The sequence below is a fragment of the Mobula birostris genome, chromosome 2, assembly GCF_030028105.1.
Source record: "Mobula birostris isolate sMobBir1 chromosome 2, sMobBir1.hap1, whole genome shotgun sequence".
Taxonomy (NCBI): Eukaryota; Metazoa; Chordata; class Chondrichthyes; order Myliobatiformes; family Myliobatidae; genus Mobula; species Mobula birostris.
This window is the reverse complement of record NC_092371.1, coordinates 194,874,326-194,888,748: the sequence shown is the minus strand read 5'-3', so window position 1 is coordinate 194,888,748 and position 14,423 is coordinate 194,874,326. Positions and strand designations below refer to the sequence as shown.

The 14,423-nt window shown below is 42.2% G+C and overlaps 1 protein-coding gene across 3 annotated transcripts in view; it reads left to right on the top strand.

Annotated features, from left to right (window-relative positions):
- The window catches only part of nbas (NBAS subunit of NRZ tethering complex), a 304,149-nt gene that overhangs the window by 27,636 nt on the left and 262,090 nt on the right, over positions 1-14,423 (top strand). For 2 of the 3 annotated variants that reach the window (XR_011885018.1, XM_072251277.1), the window contains exons 12-15: positions 2,215-2,343; positions 8,178-8,241; positions 9,819-10,012; positions 10,986-11,240. Coding sequence is in view for 2 of the 3 variants with exons in the window: in XM_072251277.1 (XP_072107378.1) it covers positions 2,215-2,343; positions 8,178-8,241; positions 9,819-10,012; positions 10,986-11,240 (642 nt within the window). In the remaining variant the exon portion in view is untranslated. Of the gene's footprint in view, positions 1-2,214; positions 2,344-7,148; positions 7,237-8,177; positions 8,242-9,818; positions 10,013-10,985; positions 11,241-14,423 lie in introns of those variants that run through there. The other variant, XM_072251278.1, reaches the window with a different exon arrangement.

The following is a 14,423-nucleotide window of genomic DNA, read 5'->3' as shown; positions in this document are numbered from 1 at the left end:
CTCTTCATTTCCCTCCATGGATGATGCCTGACCTGCTGAGTTCCAACAGCATTTTGCTTGTGTGCTCAGAATTTTCAGCATCTTCAGAATCTCTTGGAGTCAGTCCAGTTCTTGCGTTCGTCATGCATTCTTGTCTGTTGGATAGGCTATTTTGTCTTGAGATTAGTGCATGCAGGCAATTGTTTTCAGGCTATTCTTTGGCTGTTCTCACTCCTGGAGGTCAGCTCTGCCACTGCAGTACAGCTGCAGTACCAAAGCCTGTAGTATATTAATCTCCCTTTAATTACACAATGAACAATGATCAAGACATTACATGTCTCTTGCCACATATATGTTTGGCTTATAGCAAGGTACTGTGGGGTTATACAGGTTCCATTTTGTCACATTACACAATTAAATACATAAAAAGCTCGAAGTTTTGAATATATTTCCACATGTGTGTCCGTAAGTTGGAGAGTGCATTACGGACTACTTACCAATTTCTTAACAGCAATTATTTTAGAATAACAAACTCTGAGATCAAAATGTGCATTGATCCATTAAACTTACTATAAAATTATCAACAAAAATGATTTTTTAAGAAATAAATCTTTAAAAAAAAATTATTTTCATAGTATAACTGTGGTGCTGATCTGCATTAAGGAGTGGCAGTTCCTGTAGAATTCAGTGACATTCAGTTAAATGGAAAAAAAAAACCCTCCAGATTGTAGGCATCTTGCTTGTTCAGAATTTGCTTCAAAGGACTTGCCATTCAAAAAGAGCATCTTGTTTTTGAACATTGCTTTGATCCATTCCAGTAAAAGTGTATAATTAACTTCGTGACCACTGATCAACTCCAGACAGCAGAACTTGCCTTTCAGAAATGTGAAACCTCTGTCCTTCAACAATGTTTGCCTTTAATAGCACATAGGACATAGAATAGTACAGCACAGTACAGGCCCTTCGGCCCACAATGTTGTGCCAACCCTCAAACCCTGCCTCCCATATAAGCCCCCACCTTAGATTCCTCCATATACCTGTCTAGTAGTCTCTTAAACTTCACTAGTGTATCTGCCTCCACCACTGACTCAGGCAGTGCATTCCACACACCAACCACTCTCTGAGTAAAAAACCTTCCTCTAATATCCCCCTTGAACTTCCCACCCCTTAACTTAAAGCCATGTCCTCTTGTATTGAGCAGTGGTGCCCTGGGGAAGAGGTGCTGGCTATCCACTCTATCTATTCCTCTTATTATCTTGTACACCTCTATCATGTCTCCTCTCATCCTCCTTCTCTCCAAAGAGTAAAGCCCTATGCTGAATATATTAAAAAAATGTTAATTCAGTAGTTTCTTTCAATCCCTTCAGTTGCTTTATCTTGTATCGCTTTCATTCCTTTGCATTTTGCTTCTGCATAGAGTTTGGAATTTAATTCATGTTCTAACTCTGCCTGATATGGACTAGGTTCCTCACAAAAAATTCTTCAACTCATTAAGCATACGTCCAACTTGTCCAACAAAAAAAAAAACAGGTTTCAGATATCCTGTCTTGGATGATGCACTAAAATAATTATTTCAAATTATTGCAACACACACAAAATGCTGGAGGAGCTCAGCAGGCCAGGCAGCATCTATGGAAAAGAGTAAACAGTCGACATTTTGGGTCGAGACCCCTCAAGGTCTCCAAGCATTCTGTGTGTGTGTTCTCCAGTCCAACAGCATTTTGTGTGTGTTGTTTAGATTTCTAGCATCTGCAGATTTTCTCTTGTTTGTATTTCAAATTTTTGTTTGTCATGGATCAAAGCCCATTTAGTTTGTGCACAAGAGTGCCTATTAATCAATGGTGTCCACAAAACATATCCATTTTTGTGCAGTTTCAGTAGTGTATACAATTGGATTAATGTTAATTTCTTTTCACTTCTGACTGTATGACTGGCTTTTAAGGTTCAGATAATTCCAGCTTTGTTAATAGAAAGTTCTGTAGTTCTTGAGACCACCTTTTCAATTTGAAACTTGCTAATTGTGACTTTGAAATTTTGAGGTCCGGTTGTTGATCACAATCCAATTAATCAGAATGAAGTTCTGGGTTGCTTTTATAGGATAGATGTTCAACAGTTTCATAACTCTAATAATAATACCATTGAGTGCATGTTATTTCAAAGTAAAAGTAGATGACTATTATTGCAAGTTTTCATGGTGATAGACAGCATTTTGCATCTTGGGTCCTTTCTTTGCAGGATGGTGTTTTCAAAATGAGATTATCGCCTGATGGAACACTCCTGGCAGCCATCCATCTCTCTGGGCAACTCACTTTATGGGAAATTCCTTCTTTAAGGCAACAGAAAGAATGGAAACAGGAAATGCAGGTGAAGTTGAGTTTTCAGTCAATACAGAGGGGGAGAAATAGTTCCGGGATGTATTGCTTTCAACCAAAACAAGTGATAAATTTGAACTTCCATCTGGGGAAAATGTGTTCTGATTTGAGGAATTTTGGATTCACTTTTACATGGGCATATTGTAAAACTATTTCAAACTGAGCTGTTTTCAGGAAATGTTCCTTAACTTTCATTATGGAAAGTTAAACAATGGAATATAGTGTTTACGGTAGATTCAGCGTAACACATACTTAATATTTCTTACAAGATAAAAGGAGGTCATTTATGCCTTTATTCAGAATCAGAATCAGGTTTATTATCACCGGCATGTGATGTTAACTTAGCAGTAGCAGTTCAATGTAATACATAATATAGAAGAAAAAAAAAATTAAAATAATAATAATAATAAATAAGTAAATAGGAACTTGGAAGTATTAATTGGAAACAGATGTTCTCAGGGAAATGAGGCAAATGTTCAGAGGATATTTGTGTGGCATTCGGCATAGGTACGTTCCAATAAGACAGTGGGAGGATTGTAGGGTACAGGAACCGTGGTGTACAAAGGTTGTTGAAAATCTAGTCAAGAAGAAAAGTAAAGCTTACAAAGGTTCAAAAAAACTAGGTAATGTTAGAGATCTAGAAGATTATAAGGCTCGCAGGAAGGAGTTTAAGAATGAAATTAGGAGAGCCAGAAGGGGCCATGAGACGGCCTTGGCAAGCAAGATTAAGGAAAACCCCAAGGCATTCTACAAGTATGTGAAGAAGTCTTCAGTGTTCTGCCTCAACAACTACTGTCTCATTGCACTCACATCCATCATTGTGAAGTGTTTCGAGAGGCTCGTCATGAGGCACATCAAGACCCTGCTGCCCCCCTCACTGGACCCTCTGCAGTTCGCGTACCCTCCCAACCGTTCAACAGACAACGCCATTGCCTTCACCCTCCACCTGGCCCTAACCCACCTGGACAAAAAAGACACGTACGTTCGAATGCTGTTCATAGACTTCAATTCAGCATTCAACGCAATTATTCCCTAGAAACTGATTGGAAGGCTGGGCCTACTGGGTCTGAACACCCCCCTCTGCAGCTGGATCCTAGACTTCCTGACTGGGAGACCTCAGTCAGTCCGGATTGGAAGCAGCATCTCCAACACCATTACACTGAGCACGGGGGCCCCCCAGGGCTGTGTGCTCAGTCCACTGCTGTTCACTCTGCTGACCTACGACTGTGCTGCATCACACAGCTCGAACCACATCATCAAGTTCGCTGATGACACGACCGTGGTGGGTCTCATCTGCAAGAACGAGGAGTCAGCATACAGAGAAGAGGTGTAGTTGCTGACAGACTGGTGCAGAGCCAACAACCTGTCTCTGAGATGGTTGATAAGCAAAAGAGATGGTTGTTGACTTCAGGAGGACATGGAGCGACCACTCTCCGCTGAATATCGATGACTCCTCCGTAGAGATCGTTAAGAGCACCAAATTTCTTGGTGTTCACCTGGCGGAGAATCTCACCTGGTCCCTCAACACCAACTCCATAGCAAAGAAAGCCCAGCAGCATCTCTACTTTCTGCGAAGGCTGAGAAAAGTCCATCTCCCACCCTCCATCCTCATCACATTCTACAGAGGTTGTATTGAGAGCATCCTGAGCAGCTGCATCACTGCATCTTCTGGGATTGCAAGACCCTGCAGCGGATAGTGAGTTCAGTTGAGAAGATCATCGGGGTGTCTCTTTGCGCCATTACAGACATTTACACCACACGCTGCATCTGTAAAGCAAACAGCATTATAAAGGACCCCACGCACCCTCATACAAACTCTTCTCCCTCCTGCCATCTGGCAAAACGCACCGAAGCATTTGGGCTGCCACGACCAGACTATGTAACAGTTTCTTCTCCCAAGCCATCAGACTCCTCAATACCCAGAGCCTGGACTGACACCAACCTACTGCCCTCTGCTGTGCCTATTGTCTTGTTTATTATTTATTGTAATGTCTGCACTGTTTTGTGCACTTTATGCAGTCCTGGGTAGGTCTGTAGTCTAGTGTAGTTTTTGTGTTTTTAGGTAGTTGAATGTAGTTTTTGTATTGTTTCATGTAGCACCATGGTCCTGAGAAACGTCGTCTCATTTTTACTGTGTACTGTACCAGAAGTTATGGTTGAAATGACAATAAAAAGTGACTTGAATTGACTTGAAGAGCAAGAGGATAAGTCGTGAGAGAATAGGACCAATCAAGTGTGACAACGGAAATGTCTGTATGGAACCAGAGATGATAGGAGAGATATTTAATGAATACTTTGCTTCAATATTCACTATGGAAAAAGATCTTGACGATCGTAGGGATGACTTACAGCACATTGGAAAGCTTGAGCATATAGAAAGAGGATGGGCTGAAGCTTTGGGAAAGCATGAAGTTAGATAGGTCTCCGGGACTGGATGCGATGTACCCCAGGCGAGGCAGGAGATTGCTGAGCCTCTGGCAATGATCTTCACATCATCAATGGGGATGAGAGAGGTTCCGGAGGATCAGAGGGTTGCAGATGTTGTTTCCTTATTCAAGAAAGGGAGTAGAGATAGCCCAGGAAATTATAGACCAGTGAGTCTTACCTCAGTGGTTGGTTAAGTTGTTGGAAAAGGTCCTGAGGGACAGGATTTATGAACATTTGGAGAGGCATAATATGATTAGGAATAGTCAGCATAGCTTTGTGAAAGGCAGGTCGTGCCTTACGAGCCTGATTGAATTTTTTGAGGATATGTCTAAACACATTGATAAAGGTAGAGCAGTAGATGTAGTGCATTTGGATTTCAGCAAGGCATTTGATAAGGTACCCCATGCCAGGCTTATTGAGAAAGTAAGGAGGCATGGGATCCAAGGGGACATTGCTTTGTGGATCCAGAACTGGCTTGCTCACAGAAGGCAAAGAGTGTTTGTAGACAGGTCATATTCTGTATGGAGGTCTGTGACTATTGGTGTGCCTCAGGGTTCTGATCTGGGACCCCTTCTCTTGGTGAATTTTATAAATGACCTGGATGAGGAAGTGGAGGGATGGGTTAGTAAATTTGCTGATGATGCAAAGGTTGGGGGACTTGTGGATAGTGTGGAGGGCTGTCAGAGGTTACAGCAAGGTATTGATAGGATGCAAAACTGGGCTGAGAAGTGGCAGATGGAGTTCAGCCCAGATAAGTGTGAGGTGGTTCATTTTGGCAGGTCAAATATGATGGCAGAATATAGTATTAATGGTGAGACTCTTGGCAATGTGGAGGACCAGAGGGATCTTGGGGTCCAAGTCCATTGGACAATCAAGGCTGCTGTGCAGGTTGACTCTGTGGTTAAGAAGTTGTACGGTGCATTAGCCTTCATCAATAGTGGAATTGAGTTTAGGAGCCAAGGGGCAATGTTGCAGCTATATAGGACCCTGCTCAGACCCCACTTGGAGTACTGTGCTCAGTTCTAGTTGCCTCACTATAGGAAGGATGTGGAAACCATAGAAAGGGTGCAGAGGAGATTTACAAGAATGTTCTCTTATGAGAATAGGTTGAGTGAACTTGGCCTTTTCTCCTTGGAGCAACGGAGGATGAGAGGTGACCTGATAGAGGTGTATAAGATGATGAGAAGCTTTGATCATGTGGATAGTCAGAAGCTTTTTCCCAGGGCTGAAATGGCTAGCACGAGAGGGCACAGTTTTAAGATGCTTGGAAGTTGCTACAGAGGAGATGTCAGGAGTAAGTTTTTTACGCAGTGGTGAGTGCATGGAAGGGCTGCCGGCGACGGTGGTGGAGGCGGATACGATAGGGTTTTTTAAGAGACTCCTGGACAGGTACATGGAGCTTAGAAAAATAGAGGGCTGTGGGTAACCCTTGGTAATTTCTAAAGTAAGGACATATTCGGCACAGTTTTGTGGGCCGAAGGGCCTGTATTGCGCTGTGGGTTTTCTATGTTTCTACAGAGGGTAAGGGGTGTGACACAGATATCTTAAAACAGGCTTTATCCTACTCTGCTTCTAGCTCTGGCAACTAAAACCCTTCTTTTATCTTTGGATACATATATTGCTTGATCACCAAACATTTGACAGTGGAGACCTTCTCTCTGTTCTTATCAGGTGCACAAGTTTTACACATAGTTACCTAAATGTGCTGAGGATGGTGTCCTGGGGTTTGATCTAGAGTCAATTGTTTCCTTTAAATCTTATCTTTTTGACTAAATTTAACAAGTTCTTTTCCCATTAGAGTGCTCTGATTTTATTTTACTTGATTTAATGAACTTTTTTGACATATTCCTTACTGTCCAAATTTCCCCATTGTTTTATTTGTGGGATCCAAGCAATAATTTCTCAGAAGGCAGCTGGCTCTTGTACCCCACTGTAACTCTGAATTGTAGCATTATAACACATCTCTTTAATTTGTAATTGTACCCACTTTTTGGGTTGAATCATACGTGCCTTTGGCTAGTGCATTTGACAATCCATTTATCCTGCTGGACTCAATGTTATGTGCAACAGTGGACTGCTGATGTGCTGAGTTGTGGGAATAGATGTACTGCATATCAAGCTCATGAGCTCATTATCATGTTAACTTGTTTCACTACTAAGATGTAGAATTGCATGGGCATCATTTAGCGATGCTATTCAGGGTCTGTTGTTGATAACCAATTGATATCTTGGTTATCAGGTAATTATTACTACACACTTTACATATTATTAGGACATTTAACCTGGACCACTTTTTTTAATATCTTACTTCCAGTTTAGATTATTGTCACGTACCCCTTGACGGGAATAAAGAACCAGCAGAGATGGAAACTACTTTGGAGTCTAGTATTGCTGTAAACTAATAATATTTATTAATAACTACGCAATACAGTAAACTAAGTGAAGATAAATCAAACAGGTTAGCAAGAATTATATATATAACTAAGTAAATCAGTAAGTGTGGAAAAATATGTATGAAAAACCAAGCTTTAAGTCTGGGGGTGAAAAAATACAGTCTTACGATGTTAAGTAAAGTTCAGCTTAGTTCAGTTCGTGGAATTTAGTTGAGTAGCGATGGTGAGAGAGAGAGAGAGAGTGAGTGAGTTGAGTCTTCAGGTGAGCTGTTGCCGTCGAACTTCTCGTCATCCTCTGAAATCCTTCACAAGTCACCGACTGTGACTTTAACAAGGGGAACCGGTTTTCCCGTGGTGGAGCTATCACTCCGGCAAGGGTGGACACATAGACAACTCCCCACCAGTCAACCCCTTCTCCTTCACTGGTAGAGCAATTGAATCAATCTGCCTGATCGATCCTCCAAAACCCACTTTCTCCACGGGCACAACAATGCTCACTCAGTGTCCTGATCATGTGTCTGAGGTCTGTATCATCTGACCTCCTATTTATCTCATCAGGCTGAGCATCAGCTGTCATTCAAAGAGTCCCTCCTTTCTTTGTCTGCAAAGAAATGCAAGCAAACAACAAGTCCTTGAAAGTAACATCAATAATGTGCTGTCGGCCACCATAGCAACCTTCGAGCTGCTCAGTGTTATCTCCAAAGTTACCTCCCGTGACAGTCCAGCCGTCAATCTTTGTCTCTCTCTCTTTTCCAAACAAACCATTGATGATAAATAACTCTCTCTCTCTCTTCAAACAGTTAATAGGGGCACTCCTGGATCCCCTCACACCATAACTTCTTTGAAGCAACTCTCTAAGTCAAGTGTATAGGCTGTATTGCTATTGAAAATGGTAACAATTTCCAATTAAAGGAAAATAAAACTTTATCCTTATGTTATTAATAGATCTTGTGTCCCTTTTTCATGTTTGGATAAAAGGTTTGTAACTTTCAAATGTTTTGCCTAGGATGGATTTGATGCCATTAATCCCGAGTGGTCAAAATCAGTGGAAAAGAGGAAAAAAATGAAGGGTAAGAGATATTCTGAATAATGGGATGATTTCTTTCAAATTTTTATAAGGATGAATTTTTTAAAATGTTGTTCAACAGTGTCATTTTGGGAGATTGTCATCGAAATGGTAATTTCATATTTTGTAAACTGATTAGAAATTTCGTATTTTCTAATTTGTGTGTTTTCTACTCTGAGCATGCTAACTTTTCAATTAAAATTCCGTACGCTTTTTTGGTTTGATGACAGGACTCCTATAAAACCACTTTTCGCATGCAGTAGGATTTGCGCATAAATAAAAGGTATTATACTTACAGATACAAGGCACCAGACAAATTAGAGAAAAAGTTAGCTCTAACTGACTTGTCAGTCAGCAACTCTGTTCACAGGGTAACTTGTGTGCCTAGTATTTTCAATACATAGACTCTTCTCAGGCTTCCAGCCAGGCCCAGGTGTCAATTTTAACTGATGTTTCGATGACTAAGTCCGCTATCTTCATCAGGGATGATGCCTAGGCACGTCTAGTCTGGTGGTATCTATACTTAACTCTCACCTGCTGTCCCTCCTGGTTGGTTAGTCCTCAACCGATCAGTTTTCTGCTTTCCCACCTTAATTGAAATCATAATCCATTTCTTACCTCAAGGGAGACCTTCATCTATGTTGAAATTCTTATTCTCTAGTCTTATTTCAATGGCTTCCTTCACAAGGCAGTTCCAAAAGCCATTGGCGCAGCACAGAAGTTTTGTGCCGTTGAAGTCAATCCTGTTGTCATCGTGTATGCAATGTTCTGCTACAACTGATTTCTCCAGGTGACCAAATAGATACACCACCTATGCTCCTCAGTACAGGTTTCCACCTCATAACAATGAGGAGGAACCAGTTGCCTTCCCTATTTTTCCACTGTTTCAGGAAGGATCGCCAGGATACTGGAAAAATGCCAGATAAATACCATCCACAAACCCATAAGGAAGCTCAAATCCCAGCTTATGCCGGTCAGAGATGACCTGGTTCTCAGGATGGCTGACGTTTATAGGATTCCCTCTGAATGCGGAGTAAAGGGTGGAAATCTGCATCAAAGAGCGTAGAAGGTGTATCCGTTTGGGTTATCCAGAGAAGTTGGTGCAGTAGAGCATTGCATACGCAATTATCACAGGATTGACTTCGATAGCACAAGAAATACTGTGTCACACCAATGGCCTTTGGGACTACCTGGTGAAGGAATCATAGAGAATAAGAATTTCAACAAAGACACTAAGGTCTCGCTCTAAATAAGTACTGGAATACAATTTTAAACAAGTGATTGAGGACTAACCAATCATGAGGGACAGATGACAGGAGTTAAGTATATGTACACCACTGGTCTAGACATGCCCAGTCATCATCCCTGATGAAGCCAAACGTTGGTTAAAATTGACACTTGGACCCGGCTGAAAGCCCGAGAAGAATTTATATGTCATATGCACCTGAAAGCTCAAGATCCTTGATAGTATTTTCAAGATTAAATTTCCCTTTCTTTTCTGGGTATTTAAATCTCCTTAAGCTTGTCTTGTTTAATTACCTTGGAAGAACTTTAATTTTTACAATATCACTTGTCCTTCAGACAGATCATCATTTTATCCCCTCAATGATGTAAACTGGTGGGCCAATAATTCTGTTATTCTGGCCCGCTGTTCTGGCGCTCTTACTGTTTCCTCTGTGAAAACATTGAAAAACCTCCTTGGACAGTCTTGTGAATGGTTTGAACCTTCACCTCAAGTTACTGCAGCCCATGACGGAAGCTTTATGAGCTTAGAGGTACTGATTATTTTTGATTTGTGTGGATTTGCATGAAAATTGTGAATGTCTAGAACTTTAAACTTTAATAATAGAACATGTTTAATAATTCTCTTTTTCATTTTTTAAAAAACCTTCATGCCTTTTATCATATTTTAATCAAGATTTTTTAATTGTTGAATATTTTACAATGGGCCCAATTTCTTTTCCTCCCCAACACCGCTGGGATAATTCTTCGCCTAATAACAAAGCAGCACTTGAACCTTTATTTTTGCAACCCTTATTCCCTCGTCTCCAACCATTTTTCCTACTCAGTATTCTTGACTGCATTGTAATCTTCCATATACTTGCTCAACTTTTCCAGAATGCCAGATATTTGAGTCTTCTGTTGGGTTTTTGCCTCATGGTTTATCTTGGCTTTTGTCTACACCTTTTTCTTTAACCCCTTACCTTTTCACTGTCATCCTATGATGGCATGATGCTTGTTTGTTTTCCACTTTCATGTATTCAGCTGTAGCCAGTGAAATAGCTGCTATGGCTTTACTTCCTTCTCTGTGTTGCCTTGCATGATCCCTAACGATATATTGTTGGCCTCTCTCTCTTCTCATCTGCATTCTTTCCATTGGTGAGATCTCTGAAAACATGTCTGTTTGCAGGAATCCCCTCAGCACATCATTGACTACTGGGGAAGAAAAATATTCTCCACAGTCATTCTTAATCGTTGAAGAGTTTTTGTATTTTGCTGAATGAAATATCCACACCATTATGTACATTGAATAGAAAATATTATTTAATATTTGCAGAGGCTTAAAATGTGCTTTTGTTGGAGATGTGATCTTTGCATGTGTCAGATCTGCTTTGCTGGATTTTGTATCTCTGCTCTTTTGTCAATTGTTCCGTAAGTTAGGGCTACTTTTCACAAGGAAAAGCTGGATATTTGAATGCTTAAGATTTCCCTATACATTATTATTTTTTTTGTATATATACTTTTCAGTGTGAAGTAAAGCTGGCTCACAAGAGATATCGTTTGGAAAATAATTCAATAGATGATGAGGGTGATGAAGATTCTGACTCCGATGATGAGTGCTCTGCCAAAGCTCGATACTTTGGCTATGTAAAACAGGGCCTGTATTACCTCACAGAAATGGAGCGATTTGCGCCACCTCGAAAACGACCACGAACAATCACAAAAACCTATAGGCTTGTAAGTTTGAAGTCCACAACTCCAGAGGAGCTTTATCAAAGAAAGGTCAGTATAAATTTGAAAATAAATAACCAAGAAATACATTGGAAATGTACTTGAAGTGTTCATGTCCAGTTCAAAACAATATATCACCAGATTAAGTTCAATTGATTTATATACTGATTGTAAAACAGCATTGAGTAACTAATGTGTTAATTAGATATTAGTGGATCACAGTGTCATAAATGAGATTTTGATATCCACAACGTGCAAAAGTGAACTGATATACAAATGGCGATACTCAGCTGGACAGGCATAATCTGTGGAAACAGAGTTCATTTTTCAGGTTGGTGGCCAATGCTCACTCCTAAGAATTTGTCTTGCATGCCTTTGAGGTTTTGGTATTGACAACATCATATCTTTAGGTGATAGTAAACTATCTGTCAGAATTTTTTGCTTACAACGAATCATTTTCAATGAATTATTACCAACCCAGTGCCCAAGAGGGTGGCAGTAACCTGCCTTAATGATTGCTGTCCAGTGGCACTAACCTCAGCAATAATGAAGTGCTTTGAGCAGCTGCTTGAGGATCACATTAAATCCCATCTTCCTGTTACATTGGACATTTTCTAGCTGGTTTATCGCTCAAATTGGTCCACTGACAATGCCATCCCCTCTGCCCTCCACTCCGTCCTATACCATCTGAAAAATGGTGCCTCATACACCAGCACAGACAAGAGAAAATCTGCAGATACTGGAAATCCAAGCAACATACACAAAATACTGGAGGAACTCAGCAGGCCTGGCAGCATCTAGGAAATGATGACAGTCAATGTTTCGAGCTGAAACCCTTTGGCAGGACTGGAGAAAAAAACAGGCTGAGGAGTAGATTTAAAATGTGGGGGGAGGGGAGAGGGAAACACAAGGTGATAGGTAAGACCTAAAGGGGGAGGTGATGAAGTAAAGAGCTGGGAAGTAAATTGGTGAAAGAGACAGAAGGCTATGGAAGAAAGAAAAGGGGGGAGGAGCACCAGAGTGAGGCGATGGGCGGGCAAGGAAATAAGGGGATGGGAGATGGTGAAGGAGCGGGCCAGTGGGAGGGATTACCGGAAGTTTGAGAAATCGATGTTCATGCCATCAGGTTGGAGGCTACCCAAGTGGAATATAAGGTGTTGTTCAACCTGAGTGTGACCTCATCACGACAGTGGAGAAGGCCAGGGATAAACATATTAGAGTAGGAAGTGGAGCTACAGTGGGTGGCCACTGGGCTATCCTGCTTTTTCAGGCAGCAGGTGCTCAGCGAAGTGGTCTCCCAATCCATGTTGGGTCTCACCGATATACAGGCGGCAACACTGGGAGCACCGGACATGGTATATGACCCCAACAGACTCACAGGTGAAATGTTGCCTCACTTGGATGGACTGTACAGGATCCTGAAAGGTAGTGAGAGAGGAGGTGTAGGGGCAGCTGTACCACTTGTTCCGCTTGCAGGGATGAGTGCCAGGAGGAAGATGAGTGGAGAGGGACGAATGGACAAGGGACTGGTGTACGGTGTGATCCTTGCGGAAAGCAGAAAGTTGTGGGGGCGGAAGGTGTCTTTGGTGGTGGGATCCCGCTGGAGGTGGTGGAAGTTTTGGAGAATTATGTACTGGACGCAGAGGCTGGTGGGTGGTAGTTGAGAACGAGGAATCCTATCCCTGGTAGGGTGGGGTAATGGCAGATGTGCGCAAAATGGAAGCGATGCAGTTGAGGGCAGCGTTGATGGTGCAGGAAAGGAAGCCCCGTTCTTTGAAAAAGGAGGATGAGTCTTTCATTCTAGAATGAAAAGTCTCATCCTGAGAACAGATGCCGCGGAGACGGAGGAATACACCAGCATCCTGTTTATCGACTTCAGCTTGGCGTTTAATATTATCAATCTTCAGAAGCTGGTGGGTGAACTGTCCTCACTGGATCTCTGTACCTCTCTCTGGAATTGGATCTTGCACCTTATTGACAGAAAGATCACAGTCAGTCCGTATTGGCAGCAACATCTTTAGCTACATCATGATAATCATCACATCTCCAAGGTTGCGCGCTCAGCCTGCTGCTGTTCACACTGCTGACACCTTACTGGGCACATTGAGATGCAGCTCAAATCGAATCAAGTTCGCTGATGACAACAGTGGCTGGCCTGATCAGCAATAACGATGAGACTGCGTCCAGAGAGGAGGTAGAGTGGTTTGTAGAATGGTATGAGCATACCCACTCGAGTCTCAATGTTGACAAGATTGTGGACTTTAGGAAAGTGCAGGCTGACCACTCCTCAATACACATAAATGGCTCCTCTGTGGACCATCACCGACTTTATCCGCTCAGGGGATCTCCCATCCACTGCTACCAACCTTATAGTTCCCACACCCCGCACTTCCCGTTTCTACCTCCTACCCAAGATCCACAAACCTGCCTGTCCTGGCCGACCTATTGTCTCAGCTTGCTCCTGCCCCACCGAACTCATTTCTGCATACCTCGACACTGCTTTATCACCCCTTGTTCAATCCCTTCCAACCTATGTTCGTGACACTTCTCACGCTCTTAAACTTTTCGATGATTTTAAGTTCCCTGGCCCCCACCGCTTTATTTTCACCATGGATGTCCAGTCCTTATATACTTCCATCCCCCATCAGGAAGGTCTCAAAGCTCTACACTTCTTTTTGGATTCCAGACCTAATCAGTTCCCCTCTACCACCACTCTGCTCCGTCTAGCGGAATTAGTCCTTACTCTTAATAATTTCTCCTTTGGCTCCTCCCACTTCCTCCAAACTAAAGGTGTAGCTATGGGCACCCGTATGGGTCCTAGCTATGCCTGCCTTTTTGTTGGCTTTGTGAAACAATCTATGGTCCGTGCCTATTCTGGTATCTGTCCCCCACTTTTCCTTCGCTACATCGACGACTGCATTGGCGCTGCTTCCTGCACGCATGCAGAACTCGTTGACTTTATTAACTTTGCCTTCAACTTTCACCCTGCCCTCAAGTTTACCTGGTCCATTTCCGACACCTCCCTCCCCTTTCTAGATCTTTCTGTCTCTGTCTCTGGAGACAGCTTATCCACTGATGTCTACTATAAGCCTACTGACTCTCACAGCTATCTGGACTATTCCTCTTCTCACCCTGTCTGTTGCAAAAACGCCATCCCCTTCTCGCAGTTCCTCCGTCTCTGCCGCATCTGCTCTCAGGATGAGGCTTTTCATTCTAGGACGAGGGAGATGTCTT